Genomic DNA, 22,473 nt, shown 5'->3' with positions numbered 1-22,473 from the left:
AGCTCTGCGAGGGGAGGCACCGTGGCCCCTTTCCTCCCAGGAGGTGGGCGAGGTGTCAGGGCAAAGCCCTGATGAAAGTGACAGAGAAACCGCGCTGAGCCACACGCGCCAGCCCACGGGACTCCCCGCAGCTCCCGGCCGGGAGGGGGCGGGGCAACGAGAACGCGAACTTACCCCCTGCGGCCGCCGTAGACTGTGCGCCACCGAGTCTGGAGACTGCCCGGTCCCTGCCGCGCAGCCACCTGAGCCCCGGGTCTCGCGAGAATAGCGAATCACGTGTGTGAAGTGCCGCCCTGCCCGACGGACCCGGGTCATCACGTGAGAGGGGAGGATGGGGCTGTGCGGGCGGGGCTGGAGGTGCCTCGGGGTCCTGCGGCTGCCGGGCGGGGCTGCCGGATCGGGCCCCCGCCTGCTCAGTGTCTGGGCCCGAGGCGCTGGGGAGCCCCCCCCCCGCGGGCCGGGCAGCGCCCCCCGCCGCCAGCCCTGGCCCGGCCTCCAGCCGGCGCGAGGGGCGGCGCGCCCCAACCCCTTCACGCGGGGCCAGCAGCAGGAGTGGAGACGCCGGAACAGGACCGTCCTGACCTACGTGGCCGCCGCGGCCGTGGGCATGGTGGGCATGTCCTACGCGGCCGTGCCGCTCTACCGCCTCTACTGCCAGGTCAGGGCCGGGACGAGGGACCCCCCGCCCGGGACTCCCCCGCCCCCCGGGGCCCCTAAGCGACGCCCGGAGCGGGTTAGGGATGCTGCCCCCTTCCCTCTTTCCCCCGCCTCTGTTCTAAGGCTGCCGTCCAGGCGGTGTCGAGTTCACCCACTGCCCGCGTCCCTGTGCGCTGCAGGGACAGGCAGCCCGCGCCCGCCCGTGTCCCTGCTGGGTCTGGCGGCAGGGGAAGCTCGAGCAGCAGGACGCCAGGCTGGCTCAGAATACCAGTGTGGAGGCGGCGGGCATGTCGAGATCGGTGTAGGGTGCATAGCCTAGGGTTCAGGGGGGCAGGGCCCTCTCCCACCTAAACCCTGACTCTGTCTACACGGTTCGGTAGACCTAGGCCGGGTGGGCGTACAGCCTACATACTCTTCCCCCTGCCATAAGCATAGCTGTACCCTAAAGATCAGGCTCTACCTGCGCCCAGGGTTCTCACTTCCCTCTCCTTGCTGCAGCCTTTTGCTCCATATATTTTAAATCAGTGCCATCCACTTGCTGTTGTTTATTGATTGTATTACCATAGCACCTAGGAGCCTAGTCAGTGGCTAAGACCCTGCTATGCACCTGCCTGGTTATTTTTATTTGTTGTTTCAAAGGGGCAGTGTAACAAAATTACATGTTCCCTTTTGCCCTAGTTTGTTTACTGTGTGTATGGTAATTTTCACTTTTCCCACTATGGTCTGGTATTTGGGTGGAACCTTTTCTAAAGGGGGAAAGAAAAAAAAATCAATGAAAAAGAAAAAACTTGAGCGGGGCCTCCTAGGGAAGAGTACTACCTGACACTACTTTCAGTGCTTCCTGAAATTGACTAGTTCTTAAGGGGGTAGTGTTACCTTTAACCTTCTTTCTACAGAGGTTGAAATTGTTTACTTTCTGGTATCTCACATACCATCAAGTTTTCAACTTTAATACTGCTAACTACAACTTTTCTTTTTCTAAAGGCTACTGGATTAGGTGGGTCAGCAGTAGCAGGCCATGATTCAGACCAGATTGAGACTATGGAACCTGTTAAAGATCGTATCATTAAGGTCACTTTCAATGCTGATGTGCATGCAAGTCTACACTGGAATTTTAGACCTCAGCAAACAGAAATATACGTAAGAAACTTTCACAACAATTCAGTTAGACATTATAGAATGATTATCAAAGCTACAAAAAAACCTTACAAAACTGAAAAATTGAGGCTTCAAATCTTAACTGTTTAAAACTTGTTCTATTTAGCTTCTAATACATACATTAGTTCTGATTTTGAAAAGATTTAAACATGGATATGAGCCTTTTCGGGATCAAGGCTATAGATAGGCCTATTCATGGACTACTCAAGTATTTACAGTATGGGAGTCTTACATTTCAGCACTCACTCAAATAATATTATTGAAGCTTTCATTTGAATTCATAAATGTTAATGCCACAGATTTAAAGGATACCGTCAAAGGGATTTTGCACAATTTTAAAAATAATTGTAGGTTTATTATTTCAATTTAAGGGGCAAAAACAATGATTGAAATATTTTTACTTACCAAATATTTGTCTTGGTTGCTGCTATACACATTGGTTTGTAGATTAGTTTCTTAGAACGTTTTAGAAAAGGTTAATAAAAGTTGCACGGGCTGCAAGCAAGGGCAAAAACGCAAGTTGAGACCCAGTCTTGCAATTTACAGTGCAGGTGGGCATTGAAGTCTGCAGGGCTCACCCTGGCAGGGCAAAGCAGTCCACCTCCGCATTGTAAATTACAGCACTGGGGCTTAGGTCAAGTAGGGCACTTATTTTTGTATTTTTTTTGTTTTTTGTTTTTTACACCTTTAATAATATTGCTACTGTTTAAAACTAGTTACCAACACAGGCTCTTCTGAGGTCAGTTATGTTCCTTGATCAGTTTGTTTGAATTCATTATTGAAATTACTGTTTTGATATTTTTTTTCAACGGGGTTATTGGACTTTATATACCAAAGTGTATTACAGGTCTGTCTCTTACGCTGGGGTTACGTTCCGCGGTCAGCGCGTAAAGCGAAAACCGCGTATAGTCAAACTTACATCGAGTTGAATGGCAGACGGAATTGCCCGCACTACAGGAACAGTATTTAAATTATTTTTTCTTTTTGTTTTGTTTTTGCCAACCGCGTAAAGCTGAATTCGCACATGTTAAATGCAGGTAAGATGCGACAGACCTGTAATCTGACATCTACAAAGACCCAATTCTATATGGTGTCATAAGGCTCCAAAAAGATGCTAAACTACTGAAGTCAATGGGAGTATGTCTACATAGCTCCCAGCATGCTGTATAGATGGCACTTTGAAGTTTCAGCTTGGGCTCTAGTCGAGCCCCCTCGCCCCCCCCAAGAAAAAGGCTTCAGAGCCCAAGTTCCATCCAAAGCGACAACTTCAAACACAGTCTACCACAGGGGCTGTGTAGATATACCCTTGAAGTCCAATATCTTGTAGGATAAGATCCAAAATGCATCCGTATTATGATTAATTGTGTGTGTGGATATTAAAGCTAGTTCTCAATACTGTTTTTAATTTACAATCACTTTTCCAGATTCACTAATGTTGGAAATATAGGAAATAGATAACGGCAGATTCACTGCAAGTTAAGGCAGCTAAAAAAATTATCACTGGAATAAATTTAGCAACTTAAGTCCTACAGAACTTTGTGAGAGTGGTGTAATGAACATAAATTAAATACAATAATAGTTTTTGTTTTTTTAAACAGGTTGTACCAGGAGAGACTGCACTGGCATTTTACAAAGCAAAGAATTCTACAGACAAACCAGTAATTGGAATCTCTACATATAATGTGGTTCCATTTGAAGCAGGACAATATTTCAATAAAATACAAGTAGGTGAAGTGTGTAACTCCAAGGCGCGTGAGGCAATCTAGACTGGCAAAATTCAGTATTTCAGACATTATCCTTTTCCAAATGGGCCTGCATCAATTCATCTATTTAGCCTAGGCTAAATCATAGAAGGCGGGTTCTAAAAGTCCCAGTAGAGTGGCTCCCAGAGTATAGGAGATGGACCACTAACAATCTTGTAGGCACTTACTTGTGGGTTGAATAGTCATAAGGTATTGATTGTTCACTTCAAAACTATTAAATACTTTCCTAATAGAACTTTTCAATTTAAGCAGTTGCTGTAATTGCCACTTGGTATTCATTCACCAGAGAGGGGAGATGATCTATGAATCACGAATAGGGGAGAAGTTTGTGTCATGGACCATATCTCTGTTTTAACAATTGAAAAAAGAGAACCTGCTATCCCATCACAATCACAGATCTTGTTCCATTAGAAGGGGCGGCTCTAGCTTTTTTGCTGTCCCAAGCATGGCAGTCAGGCTGCCTGCGGCGGCCTGCCTGCAGGAGGTCTGCCAGTCCCGCAGTTTCGGTGGACCTCCCACAGGCAAGCCACCGAAGGCAGCCTGACTGCCGCCCTTGCAGGGACCAGCAGGGTGCCCCCCCGCGGCTTGCCACCCCAGGCACGCTCTTGGAGCGCTGGTGCCTGGAGCTGCCGCTGTCCATTAGACATTTAAATTTATCAAAATAGGAGCACTAGAAAAAACAGTACACTTAAAGGCTGTTCTTAACATGCAGTCTGTACATATTTGTTTTGTAATTGTTCCCACTTTCCACTATTTACAGTGCTTTTGTTTTGAAGAACAGCGGCTTAATCCCCAAGAGGAAGTGGACATGCCTGTATTTTTCTTCATAGATCCTGAATTTGCTGAAGACCCAAGAATGGCCAATGTTGATCTGATCACTCTTTCTTATACTTTTTTTGAAGCAAAAGGAGGACACAAATTGCCACTCCCAGGTTATCAATAATATACTATCTATACAACGAATGAGTAGTTTCTCTGGTACCTGGCAGCAAAACACATTCTTCCAAAGACACAAGAAGGATATGAAACACCACATGGAACTACTGTACAATATGAATTTGTATTTTAAATTATTAAACCATGACAGATGCTCTTAAGGTGTGAATTTTATTCTACTTTCCATACAAGGACCAATGATGTGTCTGAACACACAGGAAAAGGGAAATCTTTGTAGCTAAGTGCAAATGGAAATCTTCAAAACAATTATCAGATTTAGCTTTACATTCAGTTGATAGGAACAGATTTGTCCACTAAATCTCTGAGCGTATGGAGTTAATAATCTTCTCTGTTGATGGAAACCGGATAAGAAAACTGTTAATGCCTGAAAATGATTAAGAGCTTATGGTACTTCAGAAGAAAGACAACTTTCATTGATCCTGTGTTTTAGGTGAAAAGGAATACCCCTTACCAGCAAATATTCTACTTAATCTTGTTAGACTTGATGAGAGGAAACAAAATCAGTCTGGGTCACTAAAGAATACTTATGTGGTACAGGAAAAGACATTGATGATTCATTAGGACTTTCCCTTTGAAGATTGTACTGAATTAATAGTCTGACATAGACCAATGGTCACTGCTGCTAGAGGTAGTGTGTGTTTTGGATGTTATGCACAACAGAGGTCCTGACTACTTATGGTTATTTAAAAAAAAAAAAGCTATTAGTTAGACAAGCATTTCTCTTACAGTTCCAGTAGGTATTGGTGTTCAGTTTTGGTAAACAGCAGTACAGTGTTGTGTACTGTTAGAGCTGCTGTTCACCTCAGATGTGACTGCATTTTGGTGGTAGACGAAAATAATTTCTCCATAAATATCTTATAGGAGAATTAGGCTGATTTGTGAAGTACTTAGATATCTTTGAATGAAAGATGGTATAGAAGCTCTTAATGGGTTATTTTTTATTGTAACATAGCAGTTTTGAAGCAGAACTTAATGTTTTGCATTGCTGGTTTCTACCTAAGCCCCAAAGAAAGTAGCAAAAGTGTTTACAGAAGACTCTCAAAGGAAGAGCGATGTAGCTTATCTCAAAAGCTGTGAGGAAATACTAGATCAGAATGGTTCTTACCTACCTGCCCTTCTATCTAGGTATTAATATGGCTTTCCACGCTATCTTAATCATTAATGGATTTTATTCTCACAAGAGCCCTGTAACATAGGCAGTTATTCCCATTTTATGTATGGGGGAACCGAGGCAAAGGGTGGAAGAAGTGTTATGCCCAAGCTCTCTCACACATTGAACTCGGGACTCAAATCCTACTTTAGTATCCTTTTCCCCCTAGACCATCCCTCCTACCCTCGCGTTAGTGCATGGACTGTGATAAAAGTAATACCAAAAGTACTGTTTCATAGTACAGACATCACCATGAGGGGCACATTAGAAATCATGACAAAATATCTAATTGCTCTCATTTAGGTCTCTGCAAATTACATTTGCATATGATTTAAGAACAGTGCTATGCAGAGAAGCTCTTGTTCCTCTGTCTCTATTTTTGGTGCATCTCTTACATATATCCAAATTATTGGTTGTTTTTGGAAGTCTCTTTCAAAACAAAGAACATTATTGTACTCTGTATTTACTGGCATCCAGTGTATCTTTTGTAATAACACAATGTGAAATCTGAACTAGACTGATTAAAAATATTACAGTTTTATGCTGAGTGTTACACTGTTCTGCTGCATAAAATGATTTTTACTCGGGGTGGAGAGTCTGAGCAAAGCCCTGCCCTGTGCAGGATTGTAAATTCCAGAATGAAGGCCCAATCTTGGCCCCAGAGAAGTGTATGGAAATGTAGCTATTGACTTATTTCTTCAAAATATATAGACTATAACAAACACGAGCTTCCTTTGGAGCGCTGGGTGCTTTAGACAGACTGTTAGAAACTCCAAATAAACACTTTTTTCCCTCCGATCATATTGCCATAGCAGCACAAACAAACATTGAATAAATACCAATAATAAAATTGCCCCTGAGTCCTCCACCAACTTCACCCAGTTCTCTGGGCCAGTGATACATTATATATGCCTTATAAATAAAGAACTCAGACTATTACATACCATGCAAATACCAGAGGTATAGGGGCCCTATCCGAGAACACTCTGCCATGCATCCCCTCTCTTAAGCCTTGTCTACACTTAAGATTTGCCATTTTATCTGTGCCAGCATAGTTAAGCCACAGAGCCTCCCCACCCCTACTATCAATGCAGTTATGAGTATAGCTTATTCCAGTTTATGTCCCCCCATAAAGCACTTATATAACTATCTACATTAGGGCTTTTACTGGCATAGCTATGCTGCAACAACAACAACAAAATCCAAGCACGCATCGAGTTGGCTGGGAATTTTCCATTGGAGTGAGTTGAGCAGCAAGCTGGAAAATTCCATTTCATTTCTTCTAAAATGGAATTTTGAGACTTCGCCTAGTGAAAAATTTTGTTTCTCTGGCCCAATTCAGGAAAAAATGTTCAGGGGAGAGAAATTCTGTGTTCTGGCCAGATTACTGACAAACAAGTGTAAATCATTCCTGATTCTGAAGCTGTAGACCACATCGGGCTAAAGACAAGATGTTTCTTAATGGGTCTGTGATTTGACTGTAAGGCCTTTGTCTGCACTAGAGCAACTTACATGCATGTTGTAGCCATGTCAGTCCCAGAATATTCGAGACAAGGTGGATGAGGTTATATCTTTTATTGGACCAACTTCTGTTGGTGAGAGAGAAGCTTTTTAGTTCGTCTCTAGAGCAATTCGGCATGTTGGCCATTGTGAAGGCTCATCCCCACCCATGTACCTGTGACACCTGATACACACAAGTATTCCCACTGGTGTAAGTATTTGTGGGGTGGTGTTACATGATGGGTATTTCACCCTTTATGAATGACAACTGGTAAGAAGTCTGGTAAGGTGGTAGTTTTCCACAAATCGGTTTTCCCCTGGTTTTGTCTTATAAAAGACAGTATAACAGTTAGAGAACTTAATATAATTTAATATTGCTTACATTTTGGAAGTTAAAATAATAAATTTTAACTTTAAACATACAGATTCAAAAAATCTTAATCTGACTTGCTAGCCGCAAAAACCTATTTAAGTTTTATATCACAGCTTTCAATTCAGAGCACTATTACGTCTTTCATGAAAGTGCAAATTTTACATTCAACATAAACATGGAAGGCACTTTAACCCTGCTAATAAAAGTAGCACATTTTAATGCTCAAGGTACTTATTTAAAATAATTTGATAACCAAAGTAACTTTTCCATATTGCTCTTTTTCCATCACTACAGATACACCTCTACCTCGATATAATGCTGTTCTCGGCAGCCAAAAAATCTTACCATGTTATAGGTGAAACCACGTTATATCAAACTTGGTTTGATCCGCCTCAGTGCGCAGCCCCGCCCCAGAGTGCTGCTTTACCACGTTATATCCCAATTCGTGTTATATCGGGTCACGTTATATCGGGGTAGAGGTGTATTTTTTTTTCCTTATAGGATTAAAAACTGAAAAATAAAAACAACACTTAGGAAAGTTTTGATTGGTTCATATCCAGTTCTTAAAGAGGCACATTAACATTAAAAGTGAGGATGTGGTGTGATACAAGTAAGCAGAGAGGTTTAAAAAACAAAAAACAACTTCCTATTCTGACAAGCCCGGAAGAAAGAGCTCGGGCTCCAACTCAGAGCGGGTCCTTATTAAGGCAAAACCCATTAACTTGTGCATTGAACAAAAGCTTGTGTAAAATGTAGGTGTGTTTTTTCCTCCTTTGTTTTACAATAGACACTTCAATCAGGTTTTAGAATGAAGTAACATCTGCAGTCAAAATATAAAGGCAAAAGGGTTCCACAGTGAGTATATTCACACAACAGTCGATAGATCTAATATAGGAGAATCCTAGATACAGAACTTCTCCTAGGTTTTTGGATGGTGTCACTCACATGAGTTGCCCAACTAAGAGTACTAATGCTAAAAAACAGATTGAGTTTTTCAGTTCCCATAGATGAATAGTAGTTTAATTTTGTTTGCTACATAAAGAACAAAGCAGTTCAGCACGTTAGTTAATTTTGAAGCCAAGATTTCCTCTGTAATTGAAGACTGCTTGTGTTCTGCTTCAGTTAGCGTCAGAGTGCATTATTCTGTAGACAAGTTTGTTTCAGGCCCCAATTCTGCAAACACACAAAACTGTTCCAGGCCCCAGTCCTGCAAAAAATACATACAATAATAGTCCCCTTGAAAAATAAGTGTGTGCAGACTTGGGGGCCTTACTTCGCTTATATAAAAAGTGTCGATCAGAATTGAAAGCAGATCCAAACATAACACATGGAAGTGGGTAACCCATAAGACCCCAATGCTTATTTGTTGCTATGTTCAAAATAGCAAACAAGACTTATCCTTGTATTCACTCGTCAGTTATAGAAAGCAGTCTAGTGTTGGCATCAGAGAATAACTTTTGTGTTCATTAAGAGAGTTCACCTTCCACTCTTAGCAATCTGTATGCTTTTTAACTTCTGATTTGGAGATATAATCATCAATTTCTTCATAAATAGCTCTGGAAGAAGAAGAAGAGTAGGGTAAATACTAGGTCATGCTCATTTCATTTTATTCAGCAAAAATTTGCCAGTGAAATCCTGCTCAATTGTGAATATTTCTCTTAAGTGTTTAAAATAGCTACTATTCAGCAGCTGAAGTGGCAGGACAGCCAGCATTCAAAATTGAGCACACTGCTAATTGTGGTGAATTTGCGAAGATACTGTACATCTCCAACTGGGACACTAGGAGACACCACTAAACTTGTTTTCAGTTTTGAATGAAATAGGATTTTGGTTCTGAGCTAATATATACTGTGAGGCTATAGCGGCCTGTCCTCACCAAGATCAGTCCTGGTATGTTCAGCTTTTCATGCCATTGAACAAGAGTTAACTAGATTATTTTTCAGCACATAGGTGGTTCGCTATTTTTCCAGTTACCTATTAATAAACCCCCCTCCACAGGTTTATTGCTTAAGTAGCTAACCCAGGAACGTTCAAAGAACTGCACAGAATTTAGCCACTCCTATTAATGTTAATCACCTTCACCTGATACCTACGTCAATTTGATTAATTTCATACAATAAAAGTAGGGCTGTCAAGTGATTAAAAAATTAATCGCTGTTAATTGCGCTGTTAATAATAGAATATCATTTATTTAAATACTTTTGGATGTTTTCTACATTTTCAAATATTTTGATTTCAATTACAACACAGAATACAAAGTGTACAGTGCTCACTTTACGTTTATTTTTTATTAAACATTTGCACTGTATAAAAGAAACTTCAGTTCACCCCATTGAAGTACTGTATCACAATCTCTATCATGAAAATTGAACTTGTAAATGTAGAATTATGTAAAAAGGAATAACTGCACTTAACAATGAAACGATGTAAAACTTTAGAGCCTACAAGTCAATTCAGTCCTACTTCTTGTTCAGCCAATCACTCAAGCATTCAGTGTTGGGGGAGGACAGGGGAGAGGGGAAATAAGCAATGACTTGTGCAGGAGGAGGGCCTGGGATGACAGAGGGTGACAATGGGGAGGACCAGGCAATAACCTGTGCAGGAGGAGGGTGAGGAAGGTGTCTTGCTGCTGCTTCTGCAAGGGTGGTTTCTGGTACTGGGCTCACCAGGCTCACCTACTTTTATGGAGCTAGGTGGGCTCCCTTCCTCTGAGTGAGCCCTTGTTTGCAAGGGAGGGTGGATTTTACCTCAGGGACTCATCATACTGCAGGGGTGGAGAGGTTGGTGCAGGGAGGCTGAGCTTGTCAGACCCATGTTCTCTGTGGGGTATCCCTGGAGTGAGCAGCCAGCTAGGGGCAATGGGACATGACATAGGGAGGTTGGTCCCGGGCGTGAGGGGCCAGCTGGGAACAATAGGGCCCGGGCTGGCTAGGGTGCCGATCCATCCCGTTTTGGCCAGGACAGTCCTTTTTCAGCTCTGTCCCGGCCGGCCCTACTTTTTCACCAAACCTGGGCATTTGTCCCGGCTGTAAGGCAGAGCAGAGAGAGGCGGCTCAGCATTGCCCCTGCCCACCAGCAGGAAAGTGGGGAAATTTGCTGCTGGCAGGCAGTGCTGGCTTCAGAGCTGACCCCTTGGTGGCACAGAGCTGCAGTGAGGGGGGTCGGGGAGAAATCAGCCTCAGCTGGGGGAGACGCAGAGCTGGGGGGGGAGAATCCCTCAGCGGGGGAGGCACGGAGCTGGGGTGGGGGGGAGAGATCAGCTTCAGCCAGGGGAGGCATGGAGCTCAGGGGGGAGAAAGATCAGCCCCAGCTGTGGGGTGGGGATGGGGGTGGAGATTAGCCCCAGCTGTGGGTGGCACAGGACTGGATGGGGGGATTGAGCCCCAGTCATGGGCAGTCTGGAGCGGGGAGGAGGGAGGTGGCGGGGGTCAGCCCCAACCCCGGGTAGCACGGGACTCAGGGGATGGGGGAGGGGGTCAGCTCAGGGTGGGGGTTAGTCTCAGCCTCGGGCAGCACAGGGGAGGGGGGTCAGTCCCTGCTGCAGGCAACACGGGGCTGAGACGGGGACACCCCACCGTGAGCAGTGTGGAGCTGGGGGGGCGGCAGCCTCGGCTGCGGGTGGCACAGGATGGGGGTGGGGCAGCCCCAGGAGGCATAGGGAGAGTGGCTTGGGCCAGCTCTGCAAGTGGGGGAGAGAGGGGCACTCCGGCAAGCCCCTAGCCATCCTGTTTTTACTTTAAAAACGCCGAGATGAAAACCACATTACTTTCTCTAAACTCTAAAGAGAGCCTCTTCTCTTCCCACCCTCTGGTGGCGGCTTCTGTTACTGTGCCTGACCAGACAGGTTCTCTGGAGCAGCTCATGCTGCCCTCCCGCCCAGAGGGTCTGCGATTAACCCACATTAATCACACGCATTAAAGGCCGCTAATTGATAGTCCAATAAATCATTCCATCATACACTACTAAAAAGCAGTGAGAAACTGCAGATTAGTAATTTTCAGAATTACTCACTCTGTGCTGTAGCTTGGTGCTAAAGGATCAAATTCCATTATCTCATAATAATGAGGTGTCTGTGAACTGCTCTTTGATACGTCTGAAAGGAGGTGTGGGGGGAAAAAGACAAATTAATACATATATTAAAGTAAGCAAATAACATGCTTGATGAGTGTTTGCTTTCTTTTGCATCTTGAATTGACATAAGACAACAACTGATTATCCCCAATACATTTTCACGCTCTAAATATTAAACATATGCATACTTCTCAAAGTCATCACACAGAGCCCTGGACCATGTTAGTTTTTGCTACTGATTTTTCGCTGTGATCCTTCAGATCCACTATGCAAGGTCCTTGTGGGACACCGGGAAAACAGATGCATAATGTGAAGGTTAGGTCTGAAGTGTAAAATGACTTTATTACCTGCTGGTGATGCACCTGGTGTTGTCTCATTCAGTGATGAGGCATTAACAGGTTGGAGGTTTACGGTCTGCAAAGGCACTGGGTTTAAAACAGTGGCAAGCTAAGGAAATCAATCATAATCAAGTTAGTATGTAAGCAAGCAGTGCAAACAAAAAATTGTTTAAATTTGTATGCTGGTAGACAACGTTTTTATACTGTTTATTTCGTAAGGTGGCAAAAACAGACAAAGTCTACAGATCAGGTCAGGCAGCACAAAACAATCTACTGTTGTTCTCCATGTGCAACTGCTAGAGCCCATATTTCTATTACTGTAGTGTACATCAGTATAATTTACTTGTATATATTCTATTCTGATACATTGAGCCAGAGGCTGTGAGATTTGTACATGGCTGTTAACTTGCTCTTTGACAGCAGGGGTGAAGGAGTGGGTGATGCCAGCCTCCCAAGACTTGTACTGCTTGCAAAGAATACAATGCAAGTTCTTATGTGATCACAGAAAGCCCTTCATAATCTTGGCAAGAATCACAGGAGTAACTTCCTAACTGCCTCTCTCCTTATAACCCTGCTTTGCAGCTATGGTTGGTCAGGGTTGATCTCACCTCAGTCACTAGATTCAACCTAGCACGACATAGCCCTGATCTCTAGGTGCTGCTAGAATATAGATAATACAGCAAGTCTTTCTTGGACATGGTGAACTCCCATCCAAAGGGTCTGCTGAAGAACAGATGAGCAACCTCCTCTCTGGCTGTTTTCAGAGTTTGATACAAAAGTCATTTATTTAATTTGGCTTATTTGGGTCCCCAATCCCTTTGCTTTTATATCCAATCGTCTTTCCCTCCACCATACACATTCCTCATATTAAGCAGAGACTGCATCCCTTTGTGGTGGGATATTTTGCCCATACACCGTTTATCCTACATTGTGTTTAGCTGGTTGGTTCTTTTCTTATAAGTTTTTTTTTTGTTGTTTTTTTTTTTTTTTAAACTTACAGTGCCTAGATGGTCTGCAACAGGAAACTTATAGCTGGGTAAACATACTGAATAGTGGCTCTCTGATACAGCAATCTCAATGCGCAGTATACATCCATTATCTAAATACTACTCATACAGTAAAGGCCTAGGCAAACTGCAGTGACCCAACTGGTCACAGTGCGCATCTCACACACAACCTTTCAGAACAGAACGTGTTGTATCAAGAATGGGATTGAGGCCTGCACATTGAGGTTGTTCCCTATTGCCTTGCAAAAGTGCTGTGGGATGGATCTTTTACTTCCATCTGGACAGCTAGCAGAACAAGAGGGAGGAGACCTCCGTTTTAACACTTGCCCTGGAAGAATGCGATTCTGAGTCTCCTTGTTACTCACGTTGGTATAGAGATGACCATCAGGGACGCTTTGGCTTTTGCTTTGTGCTTCAGTTGCAAACCTAGGTAACGATTAACACATAGGTGGTCACTGAGAAACGAACAGAAGAACATGAACTCATACAACTTGATTTTTTTTCTCTACTGGCTGACTGTCACCTTGTGCCAGAGCTGAGATCACTAGGGTCACCGATAGGGGACAGCTGCCAGGACGGTCTCTGCAAGGTTTGGAACTTGATCTCCTAGGTCCTAAGCTTTCTAGGGTATGGCTACACTATGAAATTAAGTCGAATTTATAGAAGTCGATTTTTTAGAAATCGATTTTATACAGTCAATTCTGTGTGTCCCCACTTAAGACCATTAACTCGGCGGAGTGCATCCACAGTACGGAGGCTAGCGTCAACTTCTGGAGCATTGCACTGTGGTAGCTATCCCACAGTTCCTGCAGTCTCTGCCGCCCATTGGAATTCTGGGTTGAGATCCCAATGCCTGATGGGTCAAAAACATTGTCACGGGTGGTTCTGGGTTCATGTAATCAGCCCCATCCCCCCATGAAAGCAATGGCAGACAATCGTTTCAAGCCTTTTTTCCTGGGTTACCCGTGCAGATGCCATACAATGCCAAGCATGGAGCCCGCTCAGCTCACCGTCACCGTACAACTCCTGGGTGCTGGCAGACGTGGTGCTGCATGGCTACACAGCAGCAGCTCATTGCCTTTTGGCAGCAGACGGTGCATTACGATTGGTAGCCATTGTTGTCGTCTCCTGGGTGCTCTTTTAGCCGACCTCAGTGAGGTCGGTCAGGGGCGCCTGGGCAGACATGGGTGCTCCTGGCAGACCTCGGTGAGATCTGTCAGGGGCACATGGACATAAATGGGAGTGACTCCAGGTCATTCTCTTTTTAAGTTTTGTCTCCTGGAGATTCAGTCCTGCCTGCAGTCATACTGCACCGTCTTCTGGCAAGCAGCCAGGAGATGACGATGGCTAGCAGTCATACTGCACCGTCTGCTGCCAGCCTAAGATGTATAAGAGAGATGGAGTGGATCAAAACAAGAAAGAGACCAGATTTGTTTTGTATTCATTTGCTCCCCTCTCCCTGCAAGGTCGATTTCAGCGTTAATCCCCTCGTCGGGGGAGGAGTACAGAAATCGATTTTAAAAGCCCTTTAAGTCTGAAAAAATGGCTTCGTCGCGTGGACGGGTGCAGGGTTAAATCGATGTAACATTGCTAAATTCGACCTAAACTCGTAGTGTAGACCAGGGCTTAGTTTATTGACCTGTAAGGCATTCTGCAAGGCTCATGTGTTTCTCCCGGACAGGGAGGGTTGGGAGGACGGGTAGGAAATCTTAAAAATACTTTTGGCTGCTGGGTTATTGAATGTGTTAATTATTGGTCAAAGGGTATTACAAAAGCAGCCTATTTTTAAAGTGTGACAGGATGCATCTAGAGCAAAAGATAGGAATTCCTGCTTTATTGAACGAGTGTGCAAATCATAAGTAGTTCCAATCATTCACAGATCCTTCCAAAAGTATGTGGCAGAGCAGGAATATAAAGAACAAACATCTCTGAAAACATTATGCTACAGTTTCTTGGTAACATATTACTTACGAGGGCTGTTGAGCATTTGCTATAGCTAGTAAATCAAGCTGAGGGTAGAGCAAAGGATGGTGGATGCTTGGATCTGCAGCACTTGTAGATCTGCAATCTAAAATTCAAGCTGGTATTAAAACTTGCATAACTTATTTGACAAACAATTAAGTCTTTACTGGGTTATTATTTATCAATGGGTTGTTTTTTTTGGAGGGGGTATAAAGTTGCAGTGAAGAAGTTGCAGTGTTGTGCAATTGCTTTGAAATACATACTGAAGATGCTGCTATTCAATTTAGAGGTAAATTTGAAGTGGTAAGAAATGTCGAGTTGATTTCAGAAATGCATTGTACTTCTGCCTGATATTTTAAATTGCCCGGAGCGGGGGGGAGGACCACCCATTTCTTATTCTAATAGGAAAACAATACATTTACTCTGAGTTCTTACTTCTCCCAACCTAGGTAACATGTTGCAGATTTGAAGGGGCTCCTTGAACACCTGTAGGAAGTTCAGAAAGGATAAGTATGCCTTTCCCTTCTGAACCTACAGAACAAGCAACTTGTGCCAGCAAGAGCTGTTACGTAGGTGCAGGGTTATATGGACATTCTTGGGCATGGATGACTGAGATTGCTTCCTTGTAAATTATTAATGATCCCCCACTTAATAACAGAGGAGGCAGATTATTTCAATACACAACCTCTCACATCAACAGATTTTGGTACAACGTACCTTAAGTATACAATAGTAAATCAGCTCTACTTTCCCTTAAAGGTTCAAATCAGAGCTCTCTTGTTTTCATTTGGATACACATTTGTCTCTTGCAAGGAATTTCTTGTTCTGGCCACAGTGGTTCTTTGTTTTAGGAAAGACTACTACAAAGGAATAACACCGCTCTCATTGATTGTGAGCCATTCCAAAATGACGTTCAGGAGATGTATACAAAAAAGCTCATCTTTATATGGTTTGTTATGGTAGTTCATTTATCCAACATCACATGTACACGCCTGCAATAGTGTATCGTGTTGGGGCCAGTGTTCTGTTTGATACTGTGCACATTCACAAACTCTCTCTTCAGGGCCTACGTTTTGTTTCCTTCCACATGTATTTGAAATTCATCTGAGGAAACACGCTTGAACCATAGCAGCAGCGGGACAGGGGCAAGCAACTCTTACTTTCAGAAATGTCTTCATTAGTTTTGAGGCCCCCTAGTCCCACATCCACGTGATGTGACTCAGCATACTGTCATTTCCATCTGCGTAGGCTCCAGCTCCACAAGGTTAGAACTACTTTATATCAAACTTCCTAACAGTTCAGAGAAAATACAAATATTTCACTCACTTAATTCTGAAAACTGAGGCGTCTCGATGCCAGTTCCCCCCAATGCTGGCACAGGAATTGAAGAACTTGAATTGACGTCAAGTAGATCACATGACGGAGCAGATGGTTGTTTGCGATAGATCTAAGAAGAAAAAGAGTTTAAAAAGTAAACTTAAGTTGCTATTTTCACTTAATACAAACATTTGAAATCAGAATCTGAATATTACTGAGGAAAGGTGACCAGTAGAGCTGGTCGGGAATTTTTCTATGATTTTTTTAAATGGCAGTTTAATCAAAACCAAAACTGTTTGCAGGAATAAGTTGGTTTTGAATTTCCCCTTTTGAAAATTTTTAAAAAGAAAAGTTCTGCAGTTGTCAAAACATCCCATTTTGACATTTGCAAAATTAAAAAGTGGCTCAAAATTTGTGTTTCAGAATTTTAATTAATTCATAGTATTTAAAAATAAAACTGAAATGTTTTGATTGACCCAATTTTTTTTTTTTTTTAAACACTTTATGTCCTAGTCCAGTCCTTTGCACTCATAGTGGGACTAAGTATTATCTAGACCATCCCTGACAGGTGTTTGTATAAGCTGCTCCTAAAATCTCCAATGATGGAGATTCCACAACCTCCCTAGGCAATTTATTCCTGACACTTGGGAAGATTTTCCTAATGTCCAACCTGAACCTCCCTTGCTGCAATTTAAGCCCAGATGTGTCTTAATAGAGTTAAGAATGAAATCAGAAGGGAATTAACTATATCACATGGTGATATAAAAGTGTTTTGTTAGCACTAGCGAAAATAAATTTATTTTAAACTTGGGGACTTGTGAATGAGCTACATGATCTGCAGACTGGATCATTTTGGACTATTAACCCATCCAACAGTCAGAAACTACAAATGGACTATCTGACTACAAAAAAAAGCCAGTTATAGGAGTGTTTCATCGAAAAACCCAAATTGATTACTACCTTCCTGTAATAATTACGGACTATATTTCAGTCACAATGTAATCAGCCTCATGCAGGATGCAAAGGAAACGGAGTTAATTTTGGCTTTGTACAAGGTGAAACGTGTGTATCACTACTAGGGCCAGCATGATTAATAAAATAGGAGCAGTGATGGGAGAAAAGTAGCCTTTAAAAATTCATTTTCCAGCTTCATAAACGCCCCTAGAGACAATAAGTGAAAAATAAGACTATAGATGAAAAGAAACAAATCTCTTCACATCATGTGAGAGATTAGAATTGAATCTAATACGCAGCAATAGAGGTAATAAAACTGCATTTGAATAGATTTTCTCTCTTTTTCAGTTGTCTTTTCCTATTCTCCATGTTATATTTGAAGGTAATTTGATACTTGTGCTACAAAATGAGATTCTGTAAGTGGAACTCTTGCAAATTAATAGAGCAACATTATCCTCTGTTGGAGACAGAATATTGAATCCAACAGAGGATAGCAAGCAACTAGAATTCCTTAGGTCACAAAAGCACATTTGTTGCAACAAAAGAGGAAAAGCTCTGGTTCATAAAATCTTAGCCAGATTCTTACCCTGAAGTTGATGGGATTTGTCCTTAACTACTCACCTCTGCTTGCTCACGCTGGATTCGCTGATTCTCCAAGAAACGCACTCTGTTCCGAGAAAACCTGTTGGAAAGGGCACATTGTCAATAACTGAGTCTTAAACGTCTCAGGTGCATCACTCAAAAAAAAAGGGTCATTCATAAGAATCCAGCAGTTCCTGCAAAGGTCTGATCCTACAAAAGGATCTAGAAAAGTATTTAACAAGCCCCAGCCAAATGCACATACAGACACTAATGTCCTCTGTAGGAATATTAGAACCAGAACCACAGCTCTGAGTCACAGGACATAAGGAAGAACTACTATGGTAGAGTTATCAAAACCACTAAAGCCATGGTTACGTGCAGCAGGCCAGTAGACTACACACGCAGAGACCATTGTCCTTGACTTCATCGGGACTCTGCCCAGAATCTTTGTTGATAATCAGATACAGGAAATGCAATGTGACTTGCCTCAAAGCAGTCATACTGCCACTCAAATGTATGCAAACAGCTGCAACTAGTTAAAACATACCTATATAATGTTTAGCATCTCACACACCAGTGTGTTCAAGGGCATACTGAGGATTTCCTATACTAAATAATAAATCCTTATGTAGCAAATATTAACCAAGCCAGTAGAAACCACTGCAAATAACATGTATAGCAGCTTTGAGGTACAATGCAACTGCAACCAGAAATGACAGTTAAATAAGGATACAGTACTACTGCATGAGAATGCTAAAACAGTCTTTGATCAATTTCACACTCCCATGAGCAATTATCTGCCCTTTCAATCAACGGGTGAACTGTTTCACTGGGGATTTGTTGAGCCATACCCACAAGCTATTATTCATAATTCAAGGGGAAGTTTCAGCTTTCCAAGAAAAATGTTAATTGTCAGTATTAAGAAGATTCTAGGCAGGGGCGGCTCTAGACATTTTGCCGCCCCAAGCAGGGCGGCATGCCGCGGGGGGTGCTCTGCCGGTCACCGGGAGGGCGGCAGGCGGCTTCGGTGGACCTCCCGCAGGCGTGCCTGCGGAGGGTCTGCTGGTCCTGCGGCTTTGGTGGACCACCGGAGCCGTGGGACCAGCGGACCCTCCACAGGCGTGCCTGCGGGAGGTCCACCGGAGCTGCCTGCCGCCCTCCCGGTGACCGGCAGAGCGCCCCCCAGGGCATGCCGCCCCAAGCACGCGCTTGGCATGCTGGGGCCTGGAGCCGCCCCTGATTCTAGGTCAACATTTGGATAAATAGAATTTACAGAAACCAAAAGGGAAACTCATTTGTATTTTACTAACGCGACGAACTTCCTTAGGTGAGAAGTGAAAAACCCTCTTTAAAGAGTGAATTGTAAAACATAACCCGCAGCTGCAAACACTAAACTTACGAATCAAACTGAATGAAATATTGTGAAGAATAGCATGAAAGTTTGCTAGAACGACACTGGGAAGATACAATGACAGTTTGGCTGAAGCGTTTGGAAGAGATTTGATGGTCAAATAAAAAAAGGAAGGATGGGGCAAGATGGTCGTTGTTTACTGCATACCCACTGGTTCCACTCGTTAGAGCATCTGCATGACAGAGATAAGACATTTGTGCAAAAACTAAATGCAAGTTATACACACTGAAGCATTTGCAAAAGTGATAACACTCTCTGAAGGCTGGTTGTCTGGTGGGAAGGAGACACAAGGCTTGCAATGTAATTGGTAAGTTGTTGCTTTTAATGTGGTCATTCTTTACTTCATACGCCATAGTAACTAAGATGTTGCCAGAGCAGTGGTCAGTGCAAAATACAGTCCGTAACCTTCCAGATGCCACTAATGCAACATTTTATTTTTTAAAATTGCAAAGCTTTCTGTTCACAATCCCTCATGGATAGGCCTAAAAGAAAACATACTAGGGGTGAGTATGTATTAATCATGCAGCTGTGTAATACATAACAGAATATTTGTTTCAACTGAGACAGATCCCAGGCTACAGTTGAAGGGATGCCGTAATTGCTCAGTGTAGAAATCACCATGTTTTTCCAAGTCAGTAAATCCACAGTGACACAGAGACAAGTCTGCTCTGGCCTTTGGGATGGTGTTCTGCAGCGCTGTTATTTAGAAGTGGGTGTATTGAACAAGCTTGGAATCCTTGAATCTTTAAGTTAAATTACACAGGGATAAAAATATCTGAACCTGCCTGAGCCTTTTCTACACCCAGGGGTGGCTCTAGCCATTTTGCCGCCCCAAGCATGGCGGCACGCCGCGGGGGGTGCTCTGTCGGTCGCCGGTCCCGCGGACGTGCCTGTGGAGGGTCCCCTGGTCCCGCGGCTCCGGTGGACCTCCTGCAGGCGTGCCTGCGGGAGGTCCACCGGAGCCGCCTGCCGCCCTCCCGGGACTGGCAGAGCGCCCCCCGTGGCATGCCGCCCCAAGCACGCGCTTGGCATGCTGGGGTCTGGAGCCGCCCCTATCTACACCGCAACTTCCACCAGGGCTGCCACTGATGGAGTTGCACCCAATGCAAATTACAGGTCTGGAAACTGCTAGTGTAGATGATGTTGCACAGGAGTACTGACTCCTGATCATGAGAGATCCCACTGCATTCTTTGCAACAGCAGGAGTCTAAACCTGCTTCCCTGACTAAATGCCATTATAATCAATGAGCCAAGGAGGGCAAGGAATATCTTTTATTGGACCAACTTCTGTTGGTGAGAGAGATAAGCTTTTGAGCTTACACAGAGCTCTTCTGTGGTCTGGGAAACTAACTCAGAGTGACACTAGTTTCTGCAGCTGTAAACATAGGGACAATGATATTTACTGATTCACCTAATAGGTATTTCAGGTGGATGAATTAAAGTCACCCATCTCTGCAGAATGCTTTGGTCCTCTGATGAAAAAACACTGTATAAAAAAAAAAAAGGAAGCTATTATGTAGTCTGAAAAATGTTCTGGCATTCTTCTGGATAGACTCAGTTAATGATAAAATAATAATAATACCAACAAACAATAATAATAATAATCCAAATTAAAACCAGAAAATCAAGGAATTTTGAAGTATTAACTGTAAGTGCAAGCCACACGATGCTCATTAACTTCTATGTTATTATTCTGAACATATATATACTGTTATTATGATAATTATTTGTATAGCAGTAGTGCCTAGGAATGCCAATCATGAACCCATTGTGCTAGGGGCTGTACAAACACAGAACCAAACATATTCATGGCACTTGAATGAGAGTCCCAAAGCCAAAATTGTAAGCCAGACTGAGCCATTACAGATGGGTTCTTGTTTTGTCTTTAACTCCCTCTTTCTCCCCCCCCAAAAACAAAGTCCATCTATTTTACTTATTAATAGCTTTGTTTCATCATGCCCGCTACTGACTGTCTATATGCTGTCATCCCTGCTACAACCAAAAGCTCACTGTGCAAATTCTCAGAGGTCAGGGTTATTTTCCAGAGGGAACACATTTTATTGGGATTTTCCCAAGACCCACTACAGGGACAGAACAGCAATACCTGCACAGATTTAACAGCACCTAAAGCAGCTTTTAAGAGCCTCTCACTTCATGCTATTAGCAGCCTCAGAGTTTCCACAAAAATTGCTCCTGTATCAAAAAGGCACACAATGGAAAACCAATCTTGTGATATATGCCTGGAGCCCACGTTCCAAGTGTTACAGCGCTAGGGATTGTGGCGTGAAGAAGTTAATCAACGTTCTTCTCAAATAAACTGGAACTGACAGAAGGCAAACAAGGACGAGGCATTAATTGGAGCTCTCCTCCCCTCCCTGACCCCCACTCTGTTCCTCTTCCCTTTCCTGGTCACTGCAACTCCTCTTTATTCTACTCTCCTTCTCCCAGGTCACCCCACTGTCCTCTAATATGCCCCCCTTTGCCAGTTCCTCAGCAGTGAGTGACTGAACAGAGTATGTGGCAGGACAACATGTCTCCAAGGCCTGTCAGAAATGTGTGGTGTCCTGTGCAGTGTTAAATACGCGAGAAGTTGGTCTTCTTGATGACAATCTACTTCAGAGCTGATGGATGAAGCAGAGTGTGGTCTCATCAGTGCACTCCACTCAAAACCAAGGAGTGCAATGTTCCTTGAAAGGCTTAATTTTCCCTATGTGGGAAGCACAATGCTTCAATTTGTTCCCCAACCCACATGGTGCTGTAGAATGGTTTTTAGAACACGGTCATCTCACCTCTGGTTAGGAAAGCCATCCATTCACAGCTAAGACTAATCCTGATCTACCAGGATGTTCTCGGTTATTTGTTGCTTGGGAAATGCGGAAATTCTGGTATTTTCTAAGCCCTAGTTATCCCACTGATGAAAGCAATAAGTAAATAAATGCAGATGTCAACACCACAAGCATCCAGGATTTCCTTGTGTGAAATAATACATATATTTGTGCCTGTATTTGTTTCCTACTGTGGAGAGTGGCATGTGATCCTTTTAAGGAAGCAGGAACTCCACCCTTTGGCTGATGCCGGCAGTAAAACTGTCTGTCTTCCCTAGGAGCATGTGCACGCTGCAGTTAAGCTCAGCATGTGGGTAACTAAAGGAACAAAGAGAGCTCATAATTGACTGAAGCCAAATCCACTGTATCTGAGTCCCATGCTAACGGAAGGACTCAGAGCCTGTTTCTTTCCTCATGCTTTATTATTCCCAGCTACGCTAGTACTTTG

General features: G+C 43.4%; 3 protein-coding genes across 8 annotated transcripts in view; 1 reads left to right on the top strand and 2 right to left on the bottom strand.

Annotated features, from left to right (window-relative positions):
* The window catches only part of STXBP4 (syntaxin binding protein 4), a 129,207-nt gene extending 128,896 nt beyond the window's left edge, over nt 1–311 (bottom strand). For 2 of the 4 annotated variants that reach the window (XM_044982666.1, XR_006572851.1), the window contains exon 1: nt 175–311. The gene's annotated coding sequence lies outside the window, so the exon portion shown is untranslated. The remainder of the gene's footprint in view (nt 1–174) is intronic. The other 2 variants (XM_044982664.1, XM_044982667.1) reach the window with 2 other exon arrangements.
* Nucleotides 312–324: 13 nt separating this feature from the next.
* Nucleotides 325–6,218, top strand: LOC123345681 (cytochrome c oxidase assembly protein COX11, mitochondrial). The gene is made up of 4 exons (XM_044982669.1): nt 325–658; nt 1,642–1,797; nt 3,414–3,539; nt 4,339–6,218. Exons 1-4 carry the CDS (start codon nt 332–334, stop codon nt 4,519–4,521), a joined length of 792 nt encoding a protein of 263 aa, XP_044838604.1. The 5' UTR covers nt 325–331; the 3' UTR covers nt 4,522–6,218.
* Nucleotides 6,219–7,566: 1,348 nt separating this feature from the next.
* The window catches only part of TOM1L1 (target of myb1 like 1 membrane trafficking protein), a 38,349-nt gene continuing 23,442 nt past the window's right edge, over nt 7,567–22,473 (bottom strand). For all 3 annotated transcript variants that reach the window (XM_044981743.1, XM_044981741.1, XM_044981742.1), the window contains exons 9-15: nt 17,829–17,889; nt 16,263–16,383; nt 14,946–15,042; nt 13,340–13,400; nt 11,977–12,076; nt 11,570–11,651; nt 7,567–9,114 (exon numbers count right to left, since the gene is read on the bottom strand). In XM_044981743.1, coding sequence (XP_044837678.1) covers nt 9,048–9,114; nt 11,570–11,651; nt 11,977–12,076; nt 13,340–13,400; nt 14,946–15,042; nt 16,263–16,383; nt 17,829–17,889 — 589 coding nt within the window. In that variant the 3' untranslated portion in view covers nt 7,567–9,047. The remainder of the gene's footprint in view (nt 9,115–11,569; nt 11,652–11,976; nt 12,077–13,339; nt 13,401–14,945; nt 15,043–16,262; nt 16,384–17,828; nt 17,890–22,473) is intronic.

Source organism: Mauremys mutica, chromosome 12, assembly GCF_020497125.1.
Source record: "Mauremys mutica isolate MM-2020 ecotype Southern chromosome 12, ASM2049712v1, whole genome shotgun sequence".
NCBI classification, from domain to species: Eukaryota; Metazoa; Chordata; order Testudines; family Geoemydidae; genus Mauremys; species Mauremys mutica.
The sequence above is the reverse complement of the archived record's forward strand: the minus strand, read 5'-3'. Positions and strand labels throughout refer to the sequence as shown.